Below are 26,160 nucleotides of genomic sequence, written 5' to 3'. Positions count from 1 at the left end.
CTTTAATCATCGGGATGAGGTGTGGTTTAAAGACTTCAAGATGGGGTAGGAGACGAGGTTCTGCTTTTCCAAAGCATTTTTATAATTTCCAGGTAAGCCTACATCCTTGACACGCCGCTTACAAAATACGCAGGTAAGCTTAGCTCTCAAGACTGCAGCTTAAGTCTTCATAACCATTTTTTATTAATACTGTACAGTGCTATTGTTTTTGCTTTTGCTGCTTTTATTTGTCTGTCCTTTTAAATAGCAATTAATCTACTGGCTTATTTTGTGTGTCATTTATCAGTTATTAAGCTGTTTACTTTAACCGTTTTAGAGAATTTGCAAGCCAACCTGAAAGTCATTGCGGTGGAAATGTGGAATTAAAACCTTAAGCAAAAGAAAATATTAAATAGTAAGCATGTCATCTCTTGTATTCTGAACATCATCTAACTTTTTAAGGCATTCAGAAATTAATATCTATAAATATTACACTATTTTTCAACATATATCCTGGAACTCCCATTGATTTTGCATGAACTTTCAGAAGATGTGGTTAAGATCCCTAACCTTGATGAAGTCCTCAGAAATCACAGCAAACTAAATTTTATGCAAATAGTTTTAATCAACCAAGGCACTTTACATTACAAGTAGCATCATGCTACTTTAAACAGACATGGCTTCCCCCAAAGAATCCTGGGGGCTGTAGTTTGTTAAGCGCGCTGAGGGTTGTCAAACGACTGCTGTGCCCATCACAGAGCTACAATTTTCAGAATAGTTTAAATACCAATCCTTCTTCCAAGGGAACTCTGAGACTTGAGGGGAATAGTACACTAAATACATATACTAACGGGGCTAAGTCACATACCCAAAATAGACCCACTGAAATCAGTGGAATTAAGTATGTATAACATTGGATATAACTCAAACTGACTGTGAGTTAGTGGTGGGATGTCTACTCTCGTGAAATGCCTTCACATTGCTTTGAACACAGGTGTAGGAGTGCATTCCTGTGCACATTTGTCAGGCCGGAAGCCCCACTGAAGTCTGCAAGACTTCTATCTAAATAAATAGCAATGCTCAATGGAGCTTCAGCCTTTCAAAAGGCATGCACTGGAGCAGATTAAGCACTATGATTAGTACCATTAAGAAAGCACACTTCTGATTATAATACTCTCCCCATTCTGTTCCCCACTCCTTGCTCACTTTCCCAATTGGATAACAAGGGAGAATGCACCCTGCTACTCATGCTAGTCCTTACACTCAACTGAAGACCATTGCACTCTGTTTTCATGTTTAATAAAAACCTGCAAAGCCCCACCAGCTCTTGCCTTTCAGTTCTTTCAGTACAGGGAGATCATGTAGGGATATTTTAGAAATGTCAGTGTGGTGTAGTAGTTAAGAGTGGTAGACTTGTAATCTGGTGAACCCGGTTCGCGTCCCCACTCCTCCACATGCAGTGGCTGGGTGACCTTGGGCTAGACACACTTTGAAGTCTCTCAGCCCCACTCACTTCACTCTTCTATTTATTTATTACACTTTACCCTGCCCTTCTTTCGGGGAGTTCAGGGTGTGGACTATGCATGGTCCTCCACACTCCCATGATTCAACCTCCCAGGATTGTTGTGAAGATTAGTTAAACTGAGAGAAAGTTTAGATAGGAGGGAGGAATTTGAAGTCTAGTTCTCTTGGTCTTTGTATGACATCCTCACCACAGTTTTTCCTATTTTAATGTAGGAAAAAGAAGCAAGTGTTTCCAAGTATAGGAAAATAGAGAGGCTTCATTATCAGGCTATTGAAAATAGTCTGCCCTATTACTCTTTAGCCCTACTATTTGATCTTTGTATTAAGGATGGAATTTTTTTTGAGCTGAATAAATTATTTTTTATTATATAAGCGAAATTTTTTTTTGTTTTTTATTATACTGTACTCTCAGCCTGCATTTCACCCAATGATCCCAGGATAGGTTACAAAAATGTCGCAATTAAAGCAATAGTAATTTACATTAAAAAGATAAAACAAAATAGCAAAACCAGTGACAAAATAACAGGACAGCAGTGCACAGGAACGCAGGAGAAGGGAATACATCAATTCAGCAAAAGATCTGGATAAGGAAACACATATTGCCCAATCATTGAAAAGCTTACACAAGATGCATCTCAGGGGAGAGGTAATTCCACAACCTGATTGTTTGCATTACATGCTAGGATTTACCGCTTTATCGCATTTGTGATCTTAAACACATTCCCTCAAAAAAAGGGGGGAAACAAAAATCCTCAAAATCAATGGGACTTACAAGAAACACATTCAGAATGGAAAGTGTAGTATTTTAAAATAGTTTCTTGATGAGCCCCTTAAAAAGATAGGTGTTGTTCAGAACACATGTGATTACAGGCCCTTCCCAAAGTTTGGAATGTTGACCTGAAATATTCTGAATTAACACAACTCCATAAAACAGAGAGCAAGCTTCAAAAAACCTAGGCTCTGTTAAAATATGCTGATGAAAGAAAGCCAGTTAAAGCTTACTAAGAAGTATCCTATGTGTAATACAATTAATATTTTCCCACATTATTTTTGTCTGCCACGCAAAAGAGGTTTACAGTCCAATTCTATGTGCATACTGACGATACTGTACTCTGAAAAAAGGCACACGAAATTCAGTGGAACTTGCTCCTAACTGTACATGAGACTGTAACCGCTTCCAGTTTCATTTAAAAGCACAGGTGCAAATAGGAAGAGAGTCTAGCTACTTTAAAATACTTCAGGAATACAGTATTGGGTTAAAATGCTGTAACTGGATACAAAATATCTTGCTTCGGCCAGGAAGCTTTTTTATTTTTAAAACAATTTGGCTTTCATGACTACCTTTCATATGTTTCTTGATATTAGAATGTTATGGTTCAATCCCCCCGCTCCCTGGCAGAATTACTTCCACACTTGTAGAATTACCATTTCTGAAATAACATCTTTGGATTTTATTACTTCATTGTCTTTTCAAGACTGGGAAGTCAGTGGCTGTCAGTATCTTAACCACCAGCCTATGTCTGAGTGTCTTTAATATAAATCAGTCACTATGTTTGTTTAAGCAGTAGAGTGAGAAATATTATATGGAAGAATGGATTTAAGAACAGAGCTACAAAGCTGACAAGGATTCCTCCAAATTAACCTGAGCGAGATAAGGGAAATCTGGATTGCTTTGTAGGCATCCTCTGTTAAAGGGATTTATTGTGCATATAAACTTCTATTTAATAAAAGAGCTCACTTATTCATAAAACTGTCCCGCTCTTGTAAAACTGATTAATCCTTATAGCACATCATGCTTATACTGAACCATTAAAATTAATTGGGGGAGGGTGCATTTATATCAGTTGGGTATTGTATGAATTCCATAGACTAGTAATATTGATGGCAGTTCTAATGGTATTTAAGGGAACAATGCCTAAAAAAATTATGTACTTGGTCAAACTAAATGAGACCCGTCCCATCCAGTTGTTATTTGCTCCACAAAGGGAAAGGTGGCTGTTATTGATTAATAAAAAGATAAAAAGTGAGAGATCCTGGTCATCATCTAACATAATGTGTTTTCCTTATTACATTTTGAAGTCTTTTAGTGAGCTCCCATAGACTATCTGCTTCTGATCATGCTTCCATATTGTTATCTGATTCTAATCAGGTTTACTTAGAAGAAGCCCTAAAATATTTAACTCAGGTGTTGTTCTATTCATGTACCATTCATTCTCTATAAAAATGTGGGCCTAGTGCAGGCATCCCCAAACTGCGGCCCTCCAGATGTTTTGGACTACAATTCCCATCTTCCCCGACCATTGGTCCTGTTAGCTAGGGATCATGGGACTTGTAGGCCAAAACATCTGGAGGGCCGCAGTTTGGGGATGCCTGGCCTAGTGGGTTAAACCACAGAGCCTAGGGCTTGCTGATCAGAAGGTCGGCGGTTCAAATCCCTGCGGCGGGGTGAGCTCCCGTTGCTCAGTCCCAGCTCCTGCCAACCTCGCAGTTCGAAATCATGCAAAAAGTGCAAGTAGATAAATACCGTAGGTGGGAAGGTAAACAGCTTTCCGTGCACTGCTCTGGTTCGCCAGAAGCGGCTTAGTCATGCTGGCCACATGACCCAGAAGTTGTACACTGGCTCCCGCGGCCTATAGAGCAAGATGAGCGCCACAACCCCAGAGTCGTCCACGACTGGACCTAATGGTCAGGGGTCCCTTTACCTTTACCATTTTAGAGCTTAGATATTTAATAGCAGCCATTTTTGCACTTTATGCACTTTTAAAATATTTAATATAAACTACATCAAACAATTTGCCACATTACCGTACAGGGCAGAGATATGCCGTGCATACTAATGAACCGCTAAGTACAAATGGTGACTCACTGCTTTCCACCCAAAGTCAGCAAGATAGAAACACATGATTGAGCATCAAGTGACTAAGATTTGAACAGATGGGGGGGGGGGTTGAAGGTCCATTCAAGAATATATTAAGAAGAGATGTATTGCTGGTTTAGAATGTAATTCTGTACTGTCGTGGACTGGCTGGCTGTTGGATACAGAGCAGTGGTGGGAGGCACCAGCTGGGAAACACCAAGGGGAGGAAGGCTCAGAGCCTGGGGATTGGTGGTGGGACAATGATGAGTGGTCAGAGGGAGAAGGAGCTGACTGGGAGGAGGAGGTGTCAGCTGCAGGAGAGGTGACAGGGTTTAGTGAACATAAAGAGGCTGTGCCAGAGTGCAGTTCAGACTTTGAGGCTGAAGCAGAGGCTGGAGTGGGGATCAAGAGGCTCCTGAAGAATCCAGGGAGTCTCCGCCCCCTGGGTTCCAAGAATGCACAGAGAAATGAAAAGAACAGAAAAGAGCTTAGTTGTGGCACACAGTTTGACAATGCCTGGGGAAAACTCTGGAGAGGAGGAGCCTTAGAGAGGGGTGGGAAGACGGGACCTTCAGACCTCACAACAGCTTCACTGGGGCAAGACCAAGGAAGATTAACTTCACTGGCCTCGGGTGCTTTGTTTATGCTGATCTACACCTGACTCAAGTCCTGACATGTACACATTTGCATTGGAGTAAGTTCAATTGAACTCAGTTTGGACTTGTTTTCAAGTAGACATGCATAAGATTGCACTGTTAAGATTGTTCTAGTTTTTTGAATATCACATTATTCTGTTTTGCTCTAGGTTTTATAGTGGTTGCTTCATCTGGTGGTTTAACATCATACATCACTGTGGGCAGCTACGCTGTCACTAATTACGGTACTCTGATGCTTCTTGCTTTTCCTGGATGGAGGATAGGGAAGTTGTGTCAGGCTGTGAACAGTGGCAGAGCATGTTCTCATGGTGCCTGGGACAGGTGAAGGAGGGTGAAAGAGCCTACTTTGCCTGACCAGCCGGAGTGCTCGGGGAGAGCAGAATGAGAAATGTGCAACAGCTATGCGCCCTTCAATCCCAGTATTGAAAGGTGCATGGTGTGGAGGGCAAACGGAACTGTGGCTCGCTTCAGTGGTAAGAGCTGGCCTGGCGCAGTGGGCTCCATTTGCCCTCCGTGTCCCACCATGTAAATACTCGTCGCAAAGCCACTCGGGGAGGACGAGTGAGGAGAACACAACAGCCACACACCCTTCAATCCAGCCTTGGCACGGCTGGGATCCTTCTCTCGCCGCCCTCCCCAAGCAGCTTTGCAAGGCTGGGATCTGATCAGATCCACCCACACAAACACATGCAGGGCTGGGTTGGGGAAGGTGGCATGAGCAGCATGTCCCCCGCCCAAAATGTGTCCGGGGCAATTGCCCCGGCTGCACCCCCCTAGCTACATGCCTGGCTGTCTACACACCATACCTTTAAAGCATATTCAAAGCATAGCCCCACCAAAAATCCTGAGAACTGTAGTTTGTTAAGGGTGCTGGGAATTGTGGTTCTGAGGGCAACCATAGTTCTCAATATTATTCGGGGTGCATTTAAAGGCATGGTTGTACACAGCCTCAGTGGGAAAAAACCTCATGTATCAAGGTAAAATTCTCAGTTGTTGGTCTTCACTTTGGGGCCTCTGGCTGCACCTATGACTGGCATTGGAAAGTTGTCTCTCAGAAGGTGCTGCTTGAGCTGAACATGGTCCCCTGCCCCTGCTCTGCAGGTTTTGTTTTGGACAAAGCCTAGTAATAATAATAATAATAATAATAATAATAATAATAATAATAATAATAATAATAATTAATACCCCGCTCATCTGGCTGGGTTTCCCCAGCCACTCTGGGCGGCTTCCAACCGAATACAGTATTAAAAACAATACAGCATCAAACATTAAAAACTTCCCTAAACAGGGCGGCCTTCAGTTGTCTTTTAAAAGTAAAATAGTTGCTTATTGCCTTGACATCTGCTGGGAGGGCGTTCCACAGGACGGGTGCCACTACCGAGAAGGCCCTCTGCCTGGTTCCCTGTAACCTCACTTCTCGCAGTGAGGGAACTGCCAGAAGGCTCTCGGCGCTGGACCTCAGTGTCCGGGCTGTACGATGGGGGTGGAGACGCTCCTTCAGGTATACAGCCTTTGTTACTGGTGCTTGTAAGTGGTGGTGTAAGCATACAGGACAAAATGGGGATTGTATTGGTGTGCTGCCAATCTGGCTGCCTAACTTATATCAGGTTGGATGTAGGGGACTTCAGCTTCCCATGGCAGCTTTGGCTCAGGGTTTCATGGCCTTCCTAAGTGCCACGTGGCTGTCCCAGCAAGTTTTAAGCACTTCAAATGTGGCAAGGTACACACTTTGACTGGGATGTTTTCTTTTTTTGCCCTCAGGGAAGTTGATGGTGATCTGAGAGTGGAGTATATGTCAATGGTTCATTTGCCAAACGTCATCGTATTTGTGTGCAAGTTTTACTCTTGAAATGAAATTCTCAGCAGTCTTATTTTGAAATAATAGCTCTTTTAAGGCACTGGAGGGGGTGAGAGACCGTGGGCTTTCAGATATTCCTGAGACACAACTCCCATAATTCCTGACCACTTCTGGTTGGTGATGATGGGAGCTGGTGTCCAGTAATATCACAGGCTCCCTACCCCAGTGCTAAGGCCAGAACCACAGAAAGCAAGCATGTTGCTTGTATAACTTCATCTGCAACAACACTGAAAGGTTTTTGTGCGACAGTGTCAAAGTACTATTGCAGCCCATTTGGTATGAAAAGTGGGCCACTGTGACCTATACATTCACGATCATTTAAATATATGAGGTTAATATCCTCCCATGTATATAAATCAAATGGAAAATCTCCCTTGACTGGATTCAAGTCACTAGAAGTATATTACAGTATATTTGAAATTGAGTATCTCTTCCTTTACCTTTACCTTTTATCTCTTCCAATAAGCATTCCACAGCAAAAGGCATCCTAGCATTGTTTTTGAAACTCTTACCAGGGATAAGCTTTTAGTAGATTAGCTCTGATCTTCCTTTGAAGGAGATTTGAGCATGCTAATTGGGATGCATAATGCAACACTCTTTTCAATTGGCTCTGAATATGATCTAATGACATTATTATCCAGAGAGACATCTCCCTAAATTGCACACGGAAATGATTTGCTGTCCTGAGCACATAAGTGCACATTTTATTGATAACAACTGCTTTACGAAAGCAGCTTTAGGTAGGGGTGCCAACTTGAATAAAAAAAATGTTGGGGGGGGGCAGGTAAATCCTGCCCTGCCTAATTGATCAGAATATGTGCTGGATGCACACACTACTTGAATGGCAATGCCTATCAGCTTTTATTGGGGGGGGGGGAGGTAAAGGGACCTTGGTTCCTAGGAGTTGGCTCCCAATCTGTCTCCTTCCCTTTTGCCTAAAGTTTAGAGTTAGGGTTAGCTTCTAACCACAGTGATTTATTTTTGCATGTCACTCCAATTCAAGTGATTTGGGGGAGGGATTAAAAACCATGTGTGCCTTTCACAAAGATCTATGCCTTCCCTTATGGATGTCAATGGGGAAATGTTTCTCGTAGGGAAAAGCTGTTTCCCCAAAAATTGATAGTGGGGAATATAAGCCCATACCCATCTATAGCTCTTGAGGTGAGAGGGTAATTTGGGGGGGGGTGATCTTTCCCCCACCTCAGCCTTTCGTGGGAATCCATGTTATTTTCTTCTCCACTGCCCCACATGCCTATACAGTGGAACCTCGGTTTATGAACACCTCGGTTTATGAATTTTCGGTTTATGAACGCCGCGGACCCATCTGGAACGGATTAATTCACTTTCCATTACTTTCAATGGGAAAGTTCGCTTCAGTTTATGAACGCTTCAGTTTATGAACAGACTTCCGGAACCAATTACACCCATGTTTCAGTTTATGAACGCTTCAGTTTAAGTACTTTGCGGACCCGTCTGGAACGGATTAATCCACTTTCCATTACTTTCAATGGAAAAGTTCGCTTCAGTTTATGAACGGTTACTCTGCGGACCGTCTGGAACGGATTAATCCACTTTCCATTACTTTCAATGGGAAAGTTTGCTTCAGTTTATGAACGCCTCAGTTTATGAACAGACTTCCGGAACCAATTGTGTTCATAAACCGAGGTACCACTGTAGTACCAACCACAAAATGGTAAAATCTACCTTTGTAGGAGAACCCAGCTGCTACCATTCTGAATGTGGTAGGATTCATCCTTTTCTAAAGTAATCCCTTTCTGAATTGATTGTGCTACAGGCAAAGATGGATGGCTCTGCCATTTCAGTTCTCTCCTTTTTCCAACCTTAAAATTCAGTTGTCCACATTTCTGCAGCAATTTCTTATGAAATTCTCATGAAAATTCATCAACATGTTACTGTGAATTTCTCTCGATACATTTTTAATGCAATTTTGCCTAATAAAGACATTTTTGCAAAGCATTCTCCCTAATATAATGAGAGAATGCATTCTGCATGTTATTTTCACGGATATGTGCCTTTTTATGTACCCTCACCGAAATATATTCATTTTTGTAACACATTACTTGGCTGGACAACTGCATTACAAGTTTCAAAGGATGGCTGTGGTTTGGTTTATATATTGTTCTGGAAAGTGCAAATTTGATACGCACACCTTTAAATATGAAGTGAACTGAACTTCTCACACACCCCTAGCTACGAGCACACATATGACAAAAGCCTTCCAATTTGCTGTCAGACAGCTGGGAAGGAAACTTACTTTTCCTAACCCATACAATCAGCAATTTTTTAAAAAAGGAATAAATTAATTTTGATCAAACACAATACAGCTCATTTGAGTTGTTCTGAAAATATGCAAAGAGAGGAGAGGAAAAACACTTTTAAAACCAAGAAAAAACAAGGAGGAAACAAACAGTAACTGATCCAATGATGGAATAATGGGGCACCTTCGAGAAGCATTAGACGGTGTATACAATGAGGTTAGGGGCCACATGCAGCTCCTCAGCTGGTTGTCCACTAGTGCTTTATAGCAGGTGTGGGGAAACTTTCATGCTCTAGATGTTGCTGAACTACAACTCTCATCAACCAGCCAGCATGGCCAATGGCCAGGGATGATGGGAGTTGTAGATGATGTGGAGGTTCAAAGTTTCCTAAAACTTGCATTATACCTGCTGACTAGCAAGGTGAAGTGATCTGGTTCAGATGGGGCGCACAGAGAAAAGTAGAAACTGGTGTTTAAAAAATTCAGCAACACATTTAAATGCTGGTGGAGACATCTGAGCTGTGTTTTAGGCAGCAAAAGACCTTGGGACAGTGCAGCACTACCAGGGACTTCAACAGACAGTCAAACCTGGACCAAAACTCTATCCAAGAATGTTTCCAACATTCTAAGGCTGAGTAACCAAGCAGACCAGCCTTTGCCTACCAGATGCCCTCCAGAAGCTCTGGACTACAACTTCCATCATCCTTGACCATATTGACTGGTTCTGATGGGAGTTGCAGTCCAAATTTTTTGGAGGGCACTAGATTGGCAAAGGCTGAGGTAATCCAAGTGGCTTCCCAACAGCAACAACAAAAGCAAGTCTGACAAGCAGTGCTAGCCTAGAGACTTTCTCCCAACATACATGAACATCTGATCCCAAACCTGCCAGAGTTTTTAGGAAGCTTCCTAAATAGTCTGAGCAACCTACCAGGCTACAGTTGGTCTGCAAGCAACAGGCACAGATTAGGATTAAACAAACATCAAGGGAGTTAATCTGGTAATTGCTTCCCCCAGAAGGCTAGCAGCAACATTGTGTTGTCTTTCATTACTACTGCTGGACTTTGCAAAGGTTTCTGGGCACTGTAGTTTACAAAGGGATGCTAGGAATTGTAACTCTCTGAGAGGAACTACAGTGCCCAGAATTCACTGAGGGAAAGAATGTGCTCCCAATGTACTGTATAGCGTGTACACAGCTTGTGCTAGAAGGAATGTTTTCAAAGGATTCTACAGAATGTATTAAAATATTATACTTAAAAACAAAATATAATCAGCAAAAAATTAATAAGCCACTACACTGAAAGTGTGGGAATTAATCAGTATTCCTTACCTGTTCCAGAGAATGGATTCAGGGAGTAGAAGATGAAGGTAAAATTCAAAACCACAGGTTGAAATCCTGAGAAAATATCAAAAGTAGCACATTAACAAAGCAGCCACCAGCAGCATCTTGATGGAGTAGTGGGATAGGTTTTCCTGCTCATTCTTTTCACCCACAGAAAACTAGTTCCGCTCGCCTTGTTTCAGCTACTATGTGCCGCAGAACTTAAATTTTCTCACGACTCATTTTGTTGGAGGATGGGACAGCATTGGGAAATGCAAGAAAGTCAAGGCATGCTTAAGCCTCAGGCTTCACAGCAAAGCCCTGCCTGTGCAGGCATTCTCCTCCTCCAACCTCAGAGATCCACCCAGTGTCTTTTTATCAGCACTGAAATGCAGGAAGGTGCCAACCAATATCACAGTTCGCTTAATATTTCTTCCAAGGCAGATTCTACACATGCTTATTCAGAAGTAAGCACCACTGTGTTTAATGCAGGGCCAACCCACCCATGAGGCTAGATGAGGCAGTCACCACCTCAGGCGGCAGGCTGGGGGCAGCAGATCCAGGCCTTGAGGAGCATGTGGTTCACTGTCTCCTGTGCTTGTCACCCACCACAGCCTCCTCTTCCTCCATTCACCCCTCCGCCACTGCCTGCTCCCCTCCAGCCTCCCTTTTTCTCTCCTGCCTACTTCAGCATGCTGGAGCTTTCCTGGGTTGCCTTGGTGCAGACCCTCCGAGTGTCCCTATTTTCCAGGGACAGTCCCAGATTTACAGAAGCTGTCTCAGTTTCTGATTTGATCCCGGAATGTCCCGCTTTTCCTTAGGATGTCCCTATTTTCATCAGAGAAATGTTGGATGGTATGGAGCTATGCGACCCCTGAGCCAAGGAAATACAACCTTTAGAAGATATCTGTATAGGGATTTTTTTAAAAAAGTTTTTATATATGTTGGAAGCTGCCCAGAGGCTGCGACAACCCAGTCAGATGGGTGAGGTATAAATAAAAAAGATGATGATGATTATTATTATTACTATTATTATTATTATTGAATAGGATGTCCCTATTTTCATTGGAGAAATGTTGGAGGGTATACATTGACCACAGGTGGTAGCTACAGAGGGTGTGTATGTCATTTTCTGTTTTGCCTCAAACAGCAAAACATCCTGGGCCGGCCCTGGTTTCATGGGACTTAACTCTGTCCTAAGTACAGACATGCAGCATTAAACTAAAAAAGGGTTTTCCAGATACTGTATAAGCCCCAGTGAAGTGTACTAAGCAGGTTAGAACCACATACAGTATGTGATTTTCCTTAAAATTGTCCTTGCCACTGTACAGTATCTAAACACATCCAATTCAGGAGGCACACAGCAGCTTGCTACTTAATTGTTGCTATACTTCAATATTTCCTCTGAGCAAACACTTTCCTTTTCTCTATTACAGGGGTTCCCAAAATTTTTTTCTCGAGGACCCCTCATCGAGCCACTATTGTGACAAGGACCCCCATTAATTCCTAATCCTAAAATTAAAAAGTGAGAGCCAAATTAAGAGTCTTTTTATAAGAGTCCAGGGAGGAGGGAGGGGAATGGAGAAGACAGGGTACCTGCGCAGTAGCGCACAAATGAAGCCGACGCGCGCAAGGCATCTTGGGGAGGTGAGCGTTAGCAGAATGCGCGCGCTGCCTCTTTGCAAAACAGTAGTTTGTAAAGCGCCACCTAACAGCATACAGCAGAACTACTGCCTCATCTAATTCTAGTTTTGCGCTAGACTCTGCTCATCCAGGAAGCGGCCAAAACAAAAAATCTGTTATCATACGAAATATATTTAATATATTTTTTATTCCAATAGCATCTTGCGGACCCCTCTGGCATAGCTCGCGGACCCCTGGGGGTCCGCGGACCACCTGTTGGGAACCACTGCTCAATTAGATAATGCTGTAAAGCAGAAACTGATACTAACTGATAACAAAGGAAAAGAGAGCTAACATAAGATTTGGGTACATTTTAGACATCTCTGCTGCAGAGTGTCCAGTATGGGTATGACATTCTTACTGACATAGGATTGCTCTAGTAAAAAGTTCTTCTTTGTCTCATAAGCATTCTCCTAAAAACAAGGAGAAACTTGTTCCTCATGTTTTGCAAAATAAAGTAAATCATTAATCAGGTTCCCACAGTTCAATCAGTATCTAGAATGATATACCAAAAGGATACCAATTGTACATTTTAGGAGAAGAGCAAAAAGATTCTGCTGCAGGTTTCAGTTCTAAGAATTATTATTTTTATTTGTATATCCCAGGATAAAAAGGACAACTCTTATAAAATTAAATTACAAGCTCATAGGATGCATGTTTACTCCAAAGTAAGCCAGACTGTGTTCAGTGGAATGTACTCTTTCTGGAGCACGATCAGCATTGCAGTGTTTCCAAAACATTACTCTAGCTATCCAGTCACTAGAGACTGATGCTCACTGTCAACTTCAGGTTTCAGAGGGCAGTTTAGAAAGACATTATCCATGAGCCCCCTCCCTTGGTCAGTCTACCACTTTGTTGTATCAGATCCAGGGGGCTCTTGTTGAAGGGCCCCTTGCTGGGCTGTGAATCCTCAGCAGGTGCCTGACCTTGCTGACCCTTGATGCCAGCCCTGTTGCCACTGTACCTTTAAGTTGTCCAGTGAAGCATGAGACACTCAACCAGCCTCATCCTCCATCTCCTGTTCATTAGTACACTCAACTTAAACTCGACTGCTTCAAGTCCAGACCGTGTGCTCAGAAATATTTTTCTGTATTTTGTAACGCAATAATTTTCTACCTGTGTTCTTGCTGCTGCATGGAATAACGCATGAATCTGATATTTGGAGTTGTTAAGTAAAGCATTTAAACTTATTAGTGGTGTGTTCTGTTCTTTGAGAGAGGAGTAGAGAGGGGAAGCAAAAGGTCTAACAGCCTATATTCCTCATGCTTCACTGTGCTGCATGAGTTTGTGGTTTTAAACTCTGCTGGGGGCTCTCTCCTGTTTAGCCCACACTTTGGATCTAGGGATCCAGCCTGCTTATAATCTATCAAGGCAATGTGGGTAGGTAGTGATCCCCCTCCTGCTTCTACCAAAGTGAATGGAAGGCATTTTCCTTAGACCAGCATTATGGGCTGTGTAAATTCTGCCATTGCTGAGGGCACGGTTAAGACGTTCAAGGTCTGCTCCTCCCTGTCCTGCCAATGTCTCCACACTGTTTGGCTGCTACACTGGAGTTGTGTCAACATAGCAGTGTTGCATTGGTGTATCTGCACAGTTGTGTCAGCATACCTCATAGAGCAGTAGCATCAAAGAGCTTCTGCCCTGTAAGCCACTTAGCCGAGTGACTGAAGCATACAGTATTTGCTAAAGTGCCACAAAACTCTTGTGTGTGTATTTAGAAAATGAGAAGTGGTATGAGCTACACTGAGGTCTTGTAGCTTGACAGCTGGCACCTTTTAATTATTCCAGATGACCTCATACGCCTCTTGAAAATAACAACTTCAGATTTTTTTCAGATGGGTGGCGTATAAATAATAAAGTATTATCACCATCATCATAGGTACCGTAGCTGCCTCACTGGAGAACGACAACCATTTCTCCAGAGTGCTTTATCCTAAACACAAAAAAATCTACTGGATTACACCAAAGCCTAAATAGCCTGGAATCCCATTTCCCGCAGTGGGGAGCCGGATGTTTATGGGATGCCCCACCATCAAGCGATGAGGGCAACAACAGCTCTCACCTAGTGTTCTTTCTATTATTTAATTATTATGATTAAGTTTGATTACCTGGCCTTCAGCAGCAGTTCCCAGGGCAGGCTGTAACCATTTAATTTTTTTCAAAATAAAAAAAACAAGAGTTAAGTAACAGTAGGGTGGATCCCGAAAGAAACAGTGTCAAAGGTCAGGGAAAGGAGGCGCGTCTTCAGCATTCTCCGAAAGCGGGGCAAATGAAAGGGGCCTCGGATCTTCGAGGCAGCCTAGAGCCATCTTTGCCTCGTTCCCTATCGATAACCTCACCCTCCGTGAATCTGATACCACATCTCACGGCAGCGGATTCGCTTGGGGCCTAGATTCACTCCAAACGTCGCGAGCGGAGTTTTGTGTCGACCCTGCTGCTGTGTCTGAATCTGCTGCGCCCCAAAGGAGTCGCCTCACTGAAACGGCCGCTCTGAGGGGATACAATTCCAGAACCGGCCCTTTCCCTTTAAACTTCTACTGTTAAAGCACCGTTATTTATCATTCTTCCTCCCCACGGACTGCTGTGTAGAACTTGCTGCTGAACAAGCAGGCGACCCTCACCGCGGCCCATGGCCAACGCACAACAGAGGACTACAACTCCCATCATGCCGTTCGACGTCCCCTTTGTGATGTTTTCGCTGCCCCTTCTTGGAGGAAAAAAAACCGTGGTGGTGGGGAGGGGGGCAGGAGCGAGCATAGCCGCAGTTGAGCTCTCGCGAGAGCAGGCGCCAGCAAACGGGGAAAGGGTGGTGTCGCGCGTACAAGTTTGGGGTCTGACTGGGCCGCGGCGGCACACGGCCAAGGAACCGAAAGTGAACGGCGCGCTTGCTAGCCGTGCACGTCAGCTCGAAGCCGCTCCCTGCCGCGTCGGTAAGCGGCCGAGTAAACCCCCTTATGGCGGCTCCTGCGCCTGAGGGGAAGGCGGCGGCCTCGAGCGACCTCTCTCCGCGAGAGGAAGGGGAACTGGAGGACGGGGAAATCAGCGACGACGACAATAACGACGGCGGGCCTCCGGAGCCCAGCAGCAGAGATGGCGGTGGAGGCACCACCACCAAGGGCCCTTACGCCAGGCGTAGGCCGCCTCCCGACCTGCGGAACAGCCTCCTCCTCTCCTCGTCTCGCCGCTTCCCCCACTTGCGCCACCAGCCTCCTCCTGAGCTCGGGCACCTCCATGGCCGAGGAGGAGGCGGAGGCGGAGGCGGCTACCGACTCAAGGAACCTTTCCGGCCGCACCCGCCGCCTCCGTCGTCTTCATGCTCGCGGCTGCCGCCCGGCTCGCACCAGGACTCCGGCCCCAGGCTCTCGTTCTGGGAGCGCAGCCACAACGCCCTGGACCGCTTTCGCTTCCGAGGAAGGCCTTACCGGGGCGGGGGCCGATGGGGCAGGAGCCGAGGAGGAAACCCCCCTGGAAGACCTCCCGGGGGAGGAGGGGGAGGGGGAGGGTACGGCGGGAACCAGGGCTGGAGGGAACCCTCTCCTCGGAAATGTATCCTTGCCATTAAGAAGAGGCAACTTGGCCTTTCTCTGTTGCGTCTCGCAGGAAATGGGGTGGGGTGGGGGTTGCCTGTCTTATAACGCGGGGTAGTTTGGCCCAAGGGTGGTCCTGGATTTGGACCGGCGGCCTGTTTTGTTTTCTCTGGTCTGGGTGGAGGCCGTAGTGACGACAGCAGAAAGGGCAAAGCCGAAATGAATGCTTGTGTGTGTGTGTGTGTGTGTGTGACAGAGAGAGAGACAGAGAGAGTGGTGTGAGATTTAAGGAGGTTCTGCAGAAGTGAAGTGTGTGGTCGAGACAGAAGATGTCATCTGGTATCTTGGGAGGAGCCTCATTGGCTTTCAGATGTGATGCCTGAAATACTTGAAACACTTAATGTGTTGATTTTACATTTAAGCAAGTTTGCTGGCCACACACCTGGCCTTTAGTTGTGTAACTGAAGATGGCGGGGAATATTCTAACCAAGGAATGCTTAAAATTTGTCCTCGACCAAGAATATGTTTTTAATTTTTGTCTTTCTGTTTTTAGGATGAGAAATGTAAATTTCCTTGAAATGTTGAAGGCATAGGGGGGATAGTTCCCCCTTTATTTTGCGGGTGAGGAACGGAAACAAGCAGTTCTTGCATCAGTTAGTATATAGTACTATGTACTAAAATGGTACCTTTTAAAAGTACTATTGAAATAAGTTATCATTTTCATTCAGTTTTTAAAGCATGTTTACTTATGAATAATGCCCCAAAGATTACATTCATTATGGCGGCCATCCTAGGAGTACGTCCCATTGAACTCCTAGGGCTTATTTTCGAAAAGATTACCAGTATGGTGTTCGTTGTGTAGCAGGGTGCCTGTGCTGTAGCTGTTTGAGAAGATAAGCGAAAGCGTTGGCCACAGGGGAAAGCCAGGGGAAAGGACAGAAAATGAAGGATATTTAAATCAGGCTGCCCAATAACATTCTCAAGCTGTCTGGCAGTTTAAATACTATCAGAGAACAGCATGCTGTCTAAAAATTTTTGGTGGAGAGAATTTAAAGCCAGATGCCAAGAAGAAAATAAAACCCACAAAAATAATTAGTACAATCACATTTTGTTTGTAAAGGCACGGGGGAAATAGAAGTTTATTTACCTGGTGCCAGAAGTTTATTTACCTGGTGCCATAAAGAAGATGCTAGGCCTGCATGAGTCTCTCTGGATAGAGTGTTCTTCAGTTCATGGTTGCTGCCTGTCTAAATGGAGGTGCCTGGAGCAGGACCTCTGAGAGGGATCTTTTGGTTAGCCATGTTAACAGGCTGCTGGGAAATGGAAGCCACCAACATCTGGAGGGCCACAAGTTTCCCATATCTGGTCTAATGTTTAAAAACAGCACTTTGAGCCCAGAAACTGACTGGGAGACAGTACAGCTGATAAAACAATAACATAATTAACACGATAACATATCCCAGTCAAAAGCCTTGCTGTCCTGTTTTGGACCAGCTGCAGTTTCCAAACCCTTTTCAATTGCAGTAATGTAAATGGGAGGTTACTAGAGCATGTGTAACTATTCCCAGGCTGTTTCCATCTAGGTATGGCTGCAGGTAACATAACAGCATAAGTTGATAAAAGGTTTTAGTATCTCCAGACAAGACCAAATGGAGGCAAGCGAAACTTACAAGCAGTGAATGTACTGTATGCTCTCGTCAGAGCTGCAGTTAGAGAGCAGAAATTGGAGATTATGTTTTTCATTAAATTTAAATGTATATTCAAAGACTCTGTTGCCTGAGTAGCAATTCCAACAGTGAATTGTCAGATATTCCAACAGTGATTAATATCTTGCACATTTATTATTTGAACAAGTAACTTTTAAAAACCGAATTTAAGTTAACTACTAGAGTCATACTCTTTTAGTAACACATTGTCCAGGGTGTGGTTCTTATCCAGTTTACTAGTTTCAGTTTTGCCCATGAAATGAAAGAATTAAAAAAACATATTTTGGGGGCATACAAAGCACTGTTTAGTTTGTTCTGTGTGAGCTGCATGTAGTAATTTCCTCTGTATCTCTGTGTCTTTATGGAATTATGTAAATAGAGAATAGGATAAAAGCTGAGGCTTCTCAATTGGTGCTGCTGTATATTTTTATTCATCTCCCAGTTTTATTCTTCTAAAGATGACATGAGTTGCTTTTGCTTCTCTTTGGTTGCATTCTATTTAGAAGCAGATAGCTTGCTTCAATGGACAAATTACGCTTGTGGTATGGTAGATAGAGAGGTGGAATTGGAATGTTGACACTTGGGTTAGAATCAGTGCTTAGTCCAGATCGTCCTGGATGGTGAGTTGCTGTCTTTTCAGCTTTGCCTTATCCTGCTAAGTGGTTGTGAGAATAAAACAGGACAACACAATGTATTCCTTCTTGTGATCACTGGTGGGGGAAAAAAACTTAGGAAAAGGAAAATTGGGTTTGCCTTACAGTCTCTGCATGTAACACTGTCACTACAAGCTGAGTTCAACATGTTGCAATGCAAGCCTATGACTGGCTCAGTGTGGAAGTCTGTTTTGGCTAGCTTTCCCCCCTTGACTGCTATGGGTTTTCTGTTAGATCAGCATTGCCCAACCTGGGGCTCTTGTTTTGGACTATAACTCCTATTAGCTCCTCACTGCATAGCTGGCTTAACACATGAGTAAGCTTCTGTTTTTGAAACACCATCGGATTCTGTTCCAACATATTTTAGGATGCTTTCCAATCAGAGGCAATTGTTCAAAAGAACAACTGTAATGAAGTACTGTGTAGGCAGCTAATTAAAACCCTGAAGCCCTAGTTCTTGGGGAATGAAGAAAGCACATAAAATGATACTGGCCACAGAATTGAGCTCCCACAGCAGGCATCCCCAAACTGCAGCCTTCCAGATGTTTTGGCCTGCAACTCCCATGATCCCTAGCTAACAGGACCAGTGGTCGGGGAAGATGGGAATTGTAGTCCAAAACACCTGGAGGGCCGAAGTTTGGGGATGCCTGTCCCAGAGTATATGGAGTTTCATTTAACAGAAACAACTTTCTGGTCTCTTACTGTTGTGAAGACATATTTGAAAGTGTAGGCAATGTCTAGTGAAATTAGAGGCCTGTGATAGCTTAATACTGCTAGTAGTTAGAGGTAGTGCCTGCACTACTGGTTGCCCATATTTAGGGAAAGACAGAACGTTTGCAGATAGAGCAGTAGTAGAATAAAGTATAAAAAGAAGAGGTCTATATATACAAATCCAAATAATTTTACATATACAACAAATGGACTGAATTATTTTTAGCACAGAGTGCACACAGCCTTAAGGTATATCTGCGTCATAAATGAGGGCAATTCCTTTCCCTTCAGATTCTGCGCTAGAGGCTGTCATGGGTTACAAGCAGAGGTAGAGAAAGCTCTGTTGCACATCCAGAAGTCCTTGTGCTAGCAGAATTGTTTAGTTGGATACTGCCTAAAATATCAAAGTTCACCAAACTAAGTTTTTTGATGCCTTAAACTTAAGTAGATCTGCCACCAGCTTTTTTAAATATGAAAGAGGCCAGCCAGAAGTAGTTGTCTATTGCTAACATTTAAGATTGTGATGAGAAATACTTCAGGGGAGGAAATCATCTGGGAGGTGTACAATGAGAGTTGGCGTGTCCCAGGAGGGAAAGAAACCAAACTGGTTGCGGCAGTGGAATTGAGGTCAGGAAACCTCTTCAAAGGGGTGGTTGCAATGCCTGGCATCAAATGTTTGGGAAGAGGACAAGAGAATGCCACTTCACTTACTGCAGAATCTTGTAAGGAAGCACTGTGTGAGTAAACATGGAAGTTGTATTACCATCTCTTGCATGTTGAAACATGATTGAATTGCTGTTTGGAATGAAAGGTTTCAGAAAATATTTTAAACATGGGGTTACAGTAAATCACCTAGGAGCAGAAATTAAATTTCAGTGGCTATATGCTTTTGATCACTTCCTTACAGTGGTGCAAGTGACAAATGTACTCTAGACCATTTTCTTAATAAATAAATTAGCCAAAAGCTTTGGAAAATCTCCATCTAGAAAGCAGAACTATACATCTAAGAATGATAACTCTGTTGAAGAGAGTTTTGAGGATCTGTTGATGAAATATAAGCAAATTCAACTAGAACTTGAATATATTAATAAAGATGAGAAACTGGCTCTGAATAACAAAGAGGAAACTGCTCAGCAAGTCAATGATGAAATGGCCAGTCCTGAGGACCAAGTATCTACAGAAAATATCAGTATTACAAAGGATGCTGTAAATGAAGTGTCTCCTGAGGAGAAGAATAAAGTGTTAACCTTTCAGGCATTTGAACTGAAGCCTCTCAGGCAAAAACTGCCAACCCTAGCTGAGAGGAGCAAGTTGAAAAAAGTGAAAGATGGAGTAAAACAAGTGTCACAGAAATCTGAATTACTGGTTGCCAGTCAAGGTAACTGTTCCTTGTGTGTAATAAACTCATGGTTTTATCCTTTCTGTAATTTTTAAAACTGCTTTTGCTTGTGACAGAGTAGCTCACATTTTTAGAGACATTGTAATATTGGCACAGATTACAGTTTGTTGTTTTTATTTAACTTTTATTACTGGTAAACAGAGAAGAATGTTTATATCTTGTTTTACTAACAGAATATCACTCAAGTAAAGGCAGCCAAGAATAAAAAGAGAATCAAACAACAATCTAACATATAATAAAAATAACATGTAGAGGGAATTCCATGTCCTCATTTGTTTGATAACTTTGGCATGCACTTCTGTTTTATCTTTCCATTCCTGGACCATTGTTTGCCTGGGAACTTGGAACAGATTGAATCTAGAGTGCTGTTTAGTACTGGAGGAGAATAGAGTAGTATCCTCTGGCACCTCCTGTTTTGTTTGAGATGTTTATCTATTTTTCTACCTTTTTGCTGTGGAAATGCTGCATGTTTCATTTGAGGGCATAGCAGGCATACTTTACAATATTAGTGTGGACAAACCAAGCCTGGACCTGACTGTCAGAGTAGATAGTTTGGAATCTGCAGTGTTGCTCTATGAGGTGAGGTCTTGAGCTGATCTTGATATTGAGCTTGGGGGTGCCTCTGCTTGAGTTTCTCTCACACTGTGATGCTGATGCTTCTAGGCCTTCAGACTGGGTCACATAATGAGTGGAAGTATTAAGGTGACCAGGGAGCATGAGTTTCGCCCAGTATGAAGTACACCTCTTGTGTAATGTAATAATAAAATAAGAGAAGAAGACAGGAACTTAGGGGAATGTGTGCTTGCTTTTGCACACAGAGCAACTATAAATTGGGACCATGGCAAGATTAAAAGAACCAGGCATACAGATTTTGCAGCATATTCTGCTAAATATACATGTTAGAAATTTATTTGTAATATGACTGTTCCTTTGCATTCTTAAATGCATTTACTTTTTCATTGTGCTTGATAAAATATATTGTTTATATTTTTAAGTAGCAGATGAAAAAGAGCAAGGAGAACAAAATCTTAGCCCATCAGATGCTGCAGTAGAGAAGGTAAGTGAAGCCACTTGTTTTTTCCAGCTGCAAAATCAGTCACTTAAAATTTAGCTCTAGCCTCATGTATACTTACAGTGCAATCCTACCGGTATGTACTGTATGTTGCTTCAAAGCAAGTCCTACAGTGTTAAATGTGGCTGACGCCTGAGTAAAATGTGTTTTAGGACTCTGTCTGTAAGGTTTGAAAACCATCCTTCTGTGTTTTGCATAAAGTGAATTTTTTTTAGTCAAAACCTTTTAAAAAATATCTGTTTAATGATGAATAAAGAACTGAAGTGTGTTTGTGCTTTTCATTTCACAAAAGAAATTGCTTGATGAAGAGGAGGAAGTGTCAGAGTTGCAGCTAAGACTACTAGCTTTGCAGTCTGCTAGTAAAAAGTGGCAACAGAAAGAACAACAAGTGATGAAAGAAAGCAAGGAAAAACTTACAAAGGCAAAAAATGTACCACAAAAGATCAAAACCAGCACAAAATCGCATTCAGCCAAAAAAACCAGCACTGCAGGTAAATGGTTGAATTGGTGAGCAGTGGCTTTCCAAGTTGAGATCTGTAATGTTCAATATTTGACAGCTTACTTTCTCCATAGATTTGTTGTGTGTCTTTGGAAAAATTAAGTGTAATTAATCAATACTCTTATTTAAAGCTAAACAAGCACTGAGGAAACAGCAAACAAAAGTGTGGAAAAAACTGCAACAACAGAAGGAGCAAGAAAGGCGTCAGAAGGAAGAGGAACAACGGAAACAAGAAGAGGAGGAGGAGAGAAGGAAAAGGGAGGAGGAAATAAGAAAAATCCGTGATCTTTCAAATCAAGAAGAACAGTATAATAGGTTTATGAAGCTGGTTGGAAGCAAGGCAAGATCAAGAAGCAAGGTAAATTGACAGGCACAGAGTATGGCTTTAACATAGAGTTGTGTTACTTGTGTAATTAATGTTGCTGTTGGGGGTGGGGTGGGGTTTGCTCATTTTGGTGACCCATGATCTGATAGGATTAGATTAGGACCTGAGGGTCTTAGTTGAAGTCTCCTTGGATATGGATATCTTGGTCCTGGACAACTTGCTATCTTTCAGCCTGTTTTCTATCAGAAATACTGACCATCTTCTCTAGTTTGCTGGGCTTTATGAAATAAGAGTTGTAAAACCTTTGGCATAGGTAGTGCTATGTAAGCAAAAAATGCTGAGCAATCTGGAAAACGAGAACTTTTAAATTCAAGTATATTATACACATTAAAAAACAAAGTCTTTAACATTGGGTGTTTTTTCTCAACCTGATGGTTTTCAAAGGAATAATTGGAAATTGATGCAGATGAGTAGGAAGACCAAATTAGGCATAAAATTCTCACTAGTAAGTAGTGAGGCTTTAAAGATAAGTGGCAACTGTGCTGAGGCACTGTAAATATTAAACTCATTTTGTTAGTCATGTTTTTAAGTTGATTAGAGATGGTGTTGTTGTAAATATCCATGATTTGAAAATTTTCTGTTGTGAGCAGTGCTACAACCACTTGTGTAAAATTACATCCTGAAAGCACAAGGGATTATTTCCACTTGGGTTTTCATTGGGGAATAAAAGCAGCGACTGGATGTGCAAGGTGTGTAACAGTTGTGGGGGTGTGCGGGTGGAGTTCTCTGTGTAAGGCACAGGTTTATTGGGGAGTAATCAATCAAGTGAAGTACCACAGGACCACTGGCGCCAGTCTGTCTGTTTACACATCTTCCTTGTTTGCATGAGTCATGTATAGGTTAAAGGTTAATGTTTTTTACAAGGAAACCATCCATAATAAAGGAGCTGAGGCTGAGAGGCAGTCAGCACTCTGCTCAGAGCACTCTGCTCAGAGCACTCTGCTCAGCGCACTCTGCTCATGCTCTCTATCTGAAACTCCTGACTCTCATCTCATGATTTCCTCGCACCTAAGAGTCGGCTGGTTCTCCGACAAACAGTGAGAAATTGGAGAAATTCCTGAGTCCCTCCAACTATATTTCTAACTGTCCCCAGAGGAGAATCTGAAGTAGTTTTAAGTTCATTTTGAATCCATAATGCAAATTCATGGCTGATAGTGTGGAGTTTAAGTCCTACAATTAGGTTTTCGCAGGGTCAGCTCCAGGTTTGAGAGGGCTCTCTGCCAGATGCCCTCTGCAGACCCCCCCCCCCCCCGCAACACTATATTGAGGATGAGGAACTGTCACCTATGTTATTGTGGGCACCACAACAATTGTGGGCTTCTCAGGGGCCTGTTCCTTTTTATTTTCTTTATTTCCTGGTACTCCATTGAGCGTTTGGAAAGAGAATTTAATTTTGATGGACTGGGGAACCTAGAGGAACACAGATAGCAGTGCTTCCCCTGCCACTACGCAGAATACCATAGTTAGTCACCTGGATTAGGAGTGGGGGGCCAGCCAGCAACAGAGGAGAAGCACTGCACTCTGTATAACTCCTTGGGGCTTCCTGGCCTATTTCCATTGATGGGCACCTGCCTAGGATTGTAAAGGCATTTCTCTTTTTCTTCTTTTAGTTTTAAAAATACGTTTTTAATTAAGATTTTCCATAAGTAGCAAAAGTACATTCAGTGTCTCTGTTTTCAAATTGTAGAGTCATATAGGTCAATTGCAGTCAATCTGAGACATTTTTGTTATACATAATAGTAATAATGATTTTAAAACAAAAAATCCTCATGCAAATTCTTCAGAATTTTGATACGCATTTCTCCTGATAGACACATTCATTTCTCTGTCCGTGGCGCTCTCTCTTTCTTGCAATGCTGCCTGTTGGGCCTCACACCTGATGTATACCCCAGGGAAGGGAAGGAGCCCGGGGTCATTGGAGACAAGGATAATTACAGTAGCAGCAGCTGTAGCTGCTTCAATCAGCGCTCAGTGATTTTTTTAAAAAGAGGCTGACCTTAGCCTTCTGATAGGCCATGGCATACGCTGAACCATTCTGTTCTCATGACCCAGGTGATCATATATTCATTTTTTTGCAGGTTGGAAATAGTTGGGAGATTTGCCTTCCCCGACACACTTAAAAATACAGTAATTACAGTATGACTTGGTAGCTTTGAAAAAATGCAGTGTTTTGTAAAAAACGAACTATTCTGCTGCTTGCTGTCCCTTACTGAAACCACAGTTGTTACGAGAGAAGATCCAGCAAATAGGAGTCAGTAGTTGGCCACAGCTATCTTTCCTATAGCTTTTCTTCCTGCAAGTGGGCAGCTATTTGAGGCAAAACTGGCAGCGTTGCATGTGTTTAAGAAAGGAAATAAAATATATCTGAGGCTAACAAAACTTTTTTTGTGTGTAGTCTTCAGATAAAGATTTGAGACGGTCATTAGATAAGCAATCTACTGAGAGTGCAGGAGGAATCTATCAATATGATAATTACGATGAAGTTGCCATGGACACAGAAAGTGAAACTAACTCTCCTGGTAAGTGTTAACTTACCTAATGTGTGGATTACAACATTTTATTTTTGCTAATTACCTAATGAAGCCATAATTAAAACTTGCGTACTACTGTTTTATTTACTCTTTTACCTAATCTTATGGCTGCTACATGAAAAATAAAAAAATTCAATAGCTGATGCAGCATAAGAGCAGGAGCAGTATGTGATGAGAGAAATTACTGCTTATTTTATTTGGATCTTGATGGTTTTAATGAATTGAAGTACAGTCGTACCTTGGTTTTCAAGAAGCTTAGTTCTCTAACATTTTGGCTCATGAACACCGCAAACCAAGAAGTGACTGTTCTGGTTTGCGAACTATTTTTGGATGCCATCTAACTGGGCTTCCACAGCTTCTGATTGGCTGCAGGAGCTATCTGCAGCCAATCAGAAGCTATGCTTTGGTTTTGACTTCCGGAACGGATTCCGTTCGACTTCCAAGGTACGACTGTCTATAAAGTTACATTTGCGTAGGTTATATAAATAAAATCTTGCCTAGTGTAACCTTTTATTTTTTGCTTTCCATAATCCTTTTGTAGCATCATCTCCAGTGCAGCCTCCGTATTTTGAATGCCCTGCTGGATACTTTTCTCCTACCATTCCACAAATAACACTGCCTCTTGCAGCCCAGATTTCAGTAAGTGACTTTTCAAGATGGACATTTTGAAATACTGTAGAAACATCTGAAACCAGAAATATTGTTAGGCCAGCCTATCTTTAAATTATGATGAGCTGATCTTTTGTGTGCATCCCTTCAGGCTGTCTTGGAAGTTATTTCTTCTGGTGTCTATTGAAATGGGACTTGGGTGCGGATCAAAATTATTTCTAGCCCCACTCTTATTACTGATTAATGCCAATACTAATACTCACTGAGCTTCTATATCCTGTGCTACCTATTTCTTCTACTGGAAATATAAATAATAAATCCTGAGGGGATAGCTCCCCAGTCAGTATATAGGTAGTTACTACTAAACTGTTGCGCGTTTTGTAGATTTGTGTCTCTTAAATGTTATTTAAGGAACTAAAATGGATCTTATAATCACTTACCTGGGAGTAAGTTCAACTGCTTAGTGCAGTCCAGTACTGGCGACTAATATTTTTGAATAAGCAAGTCATTTTCTGTTAGTTTCTGTCTTGGAATATCTTGATTTTCAACTGCGGTATCTTGGCTTTTGGAGTTGCTGATGTTTTGTATTGAAGCGTAGCATGAGCCAGATGTGCTTGGCACACTATTTGGGAAGGTCAAGTAGTAATTAAGCTATTTCCCTTTTCCTTTCCAACATTTTAAGGCTTTGCCACCAAGTAGCCAGTTGTATGTGGAAGGTATTTCAAGTGCTTCCCTTGAGCCACTACCACCCCTTCCTCCACTTCCACCTGAAGAACCTGAACAGCCACCCAAACCGCCATTTGCAGATGAGGAAGAGGAGGAAGAAATGTTGCTACGAGAAGAGCTGCTTAAATCTCTAGCAAACAAACGAGCTTTCAAACCAGAGGTATTTATCACTTCTGAATATAGCCACTA

General features: G+C 42.5%; 2 protein-coding genes across 4 annotated transcripts in view; one reads left to right on the top strand and one right to left on the bottom strand.

Annotated features, from left to right (window-relative positions):
* Nucleotides 1-14,862, bottom strand: part of FAABTP (fatty acid amide binding transmembrane protein) — a 33,094-nt gene extending 18,232 nt beyond the window's left edge. Inside the window, exons 1-3 of one of the 2 annotated variants that reach the window (XM_035128388.3) lie at nt 14,775-14,862; nt 14,262-14,291; nt 10,480-10,545 (exon numbers count right to left, since the gene is read on the bottom strand). The gene's annotated coding sequence lies outside the window, so the exon portion shown is untranslated. Of the gene's footprint in view, nt 1-10,479; nt 10,617-14,261; nt 14,292-14,774 lie in introns of those variants that run through there. The other variant, XM_035128387.3, reaches the window with a different exon arrangement.
* Nucleotides 14,863-14,881: 19 nt separating this feature from the next.
* ZFC3H1 (zinc finger C3H1-type containing) overlaps nt 14,882-26,160 on the top strand; it is a 36,095-nt gene continuing 24,816 nt past the window's right edge. Inside the window, exons 1-8 of one of the 2 annotated variants that reach the window (XM_035128385.3) lie at nt 14,882-15,699; nt 19,709-20,128; nt 21,148-21,206; nt 21,514-21,712; nt 21,852-22,078; nt 24,501-24,624; nt 25,178-25,275; nt 25,928-26,131. In XM_035128385.3, the coding sequence (XP_034984276.3) occupies nt 15,108-15,699; nt 19,709-20,128; nt 21,148-21,206; nt 21,514-21,712; nt 21,852-22,078; nt 24,501-24,624; nt 25,178-25,275; nt 25,928-26,131 (1,923 nt within the window). In that variant the 5' untranslated portion in view covers nt 14,882-15,107. Of the gene's footprint in view, nt 15,700-19,708; nt 20,129-21,144; nt 21,207-21,513; nt 21,713-21,851; nt 22,079-24,500; nt 24,625-25,177; nt 25,276-25,927; nt 26,132-26,160 lie in introns of both variants that reach the window. The other variant, XM_035128384.3, reaches the window with a different exon arrangement.

Source organism: Zootoca vivipara, chromosome 9, assembly GCF_965207765.1.
Source record: "Zootoca vivipara chromosome 9, rZooViv2.hap1.1, whole genome shotgun sequence".
Classification (NCBI taxonomy): Eukaryota; Metazoa; Chordata; class Lepidosauria; order Squamata; family Lacertidae; genus Zootoca; species Zootoca vivipara.
The sequence above is the reverse complement of the archived record's forward strand: the minus strand, read 5'-3'. Positions and strand labels throughout refer to the sequence as shown.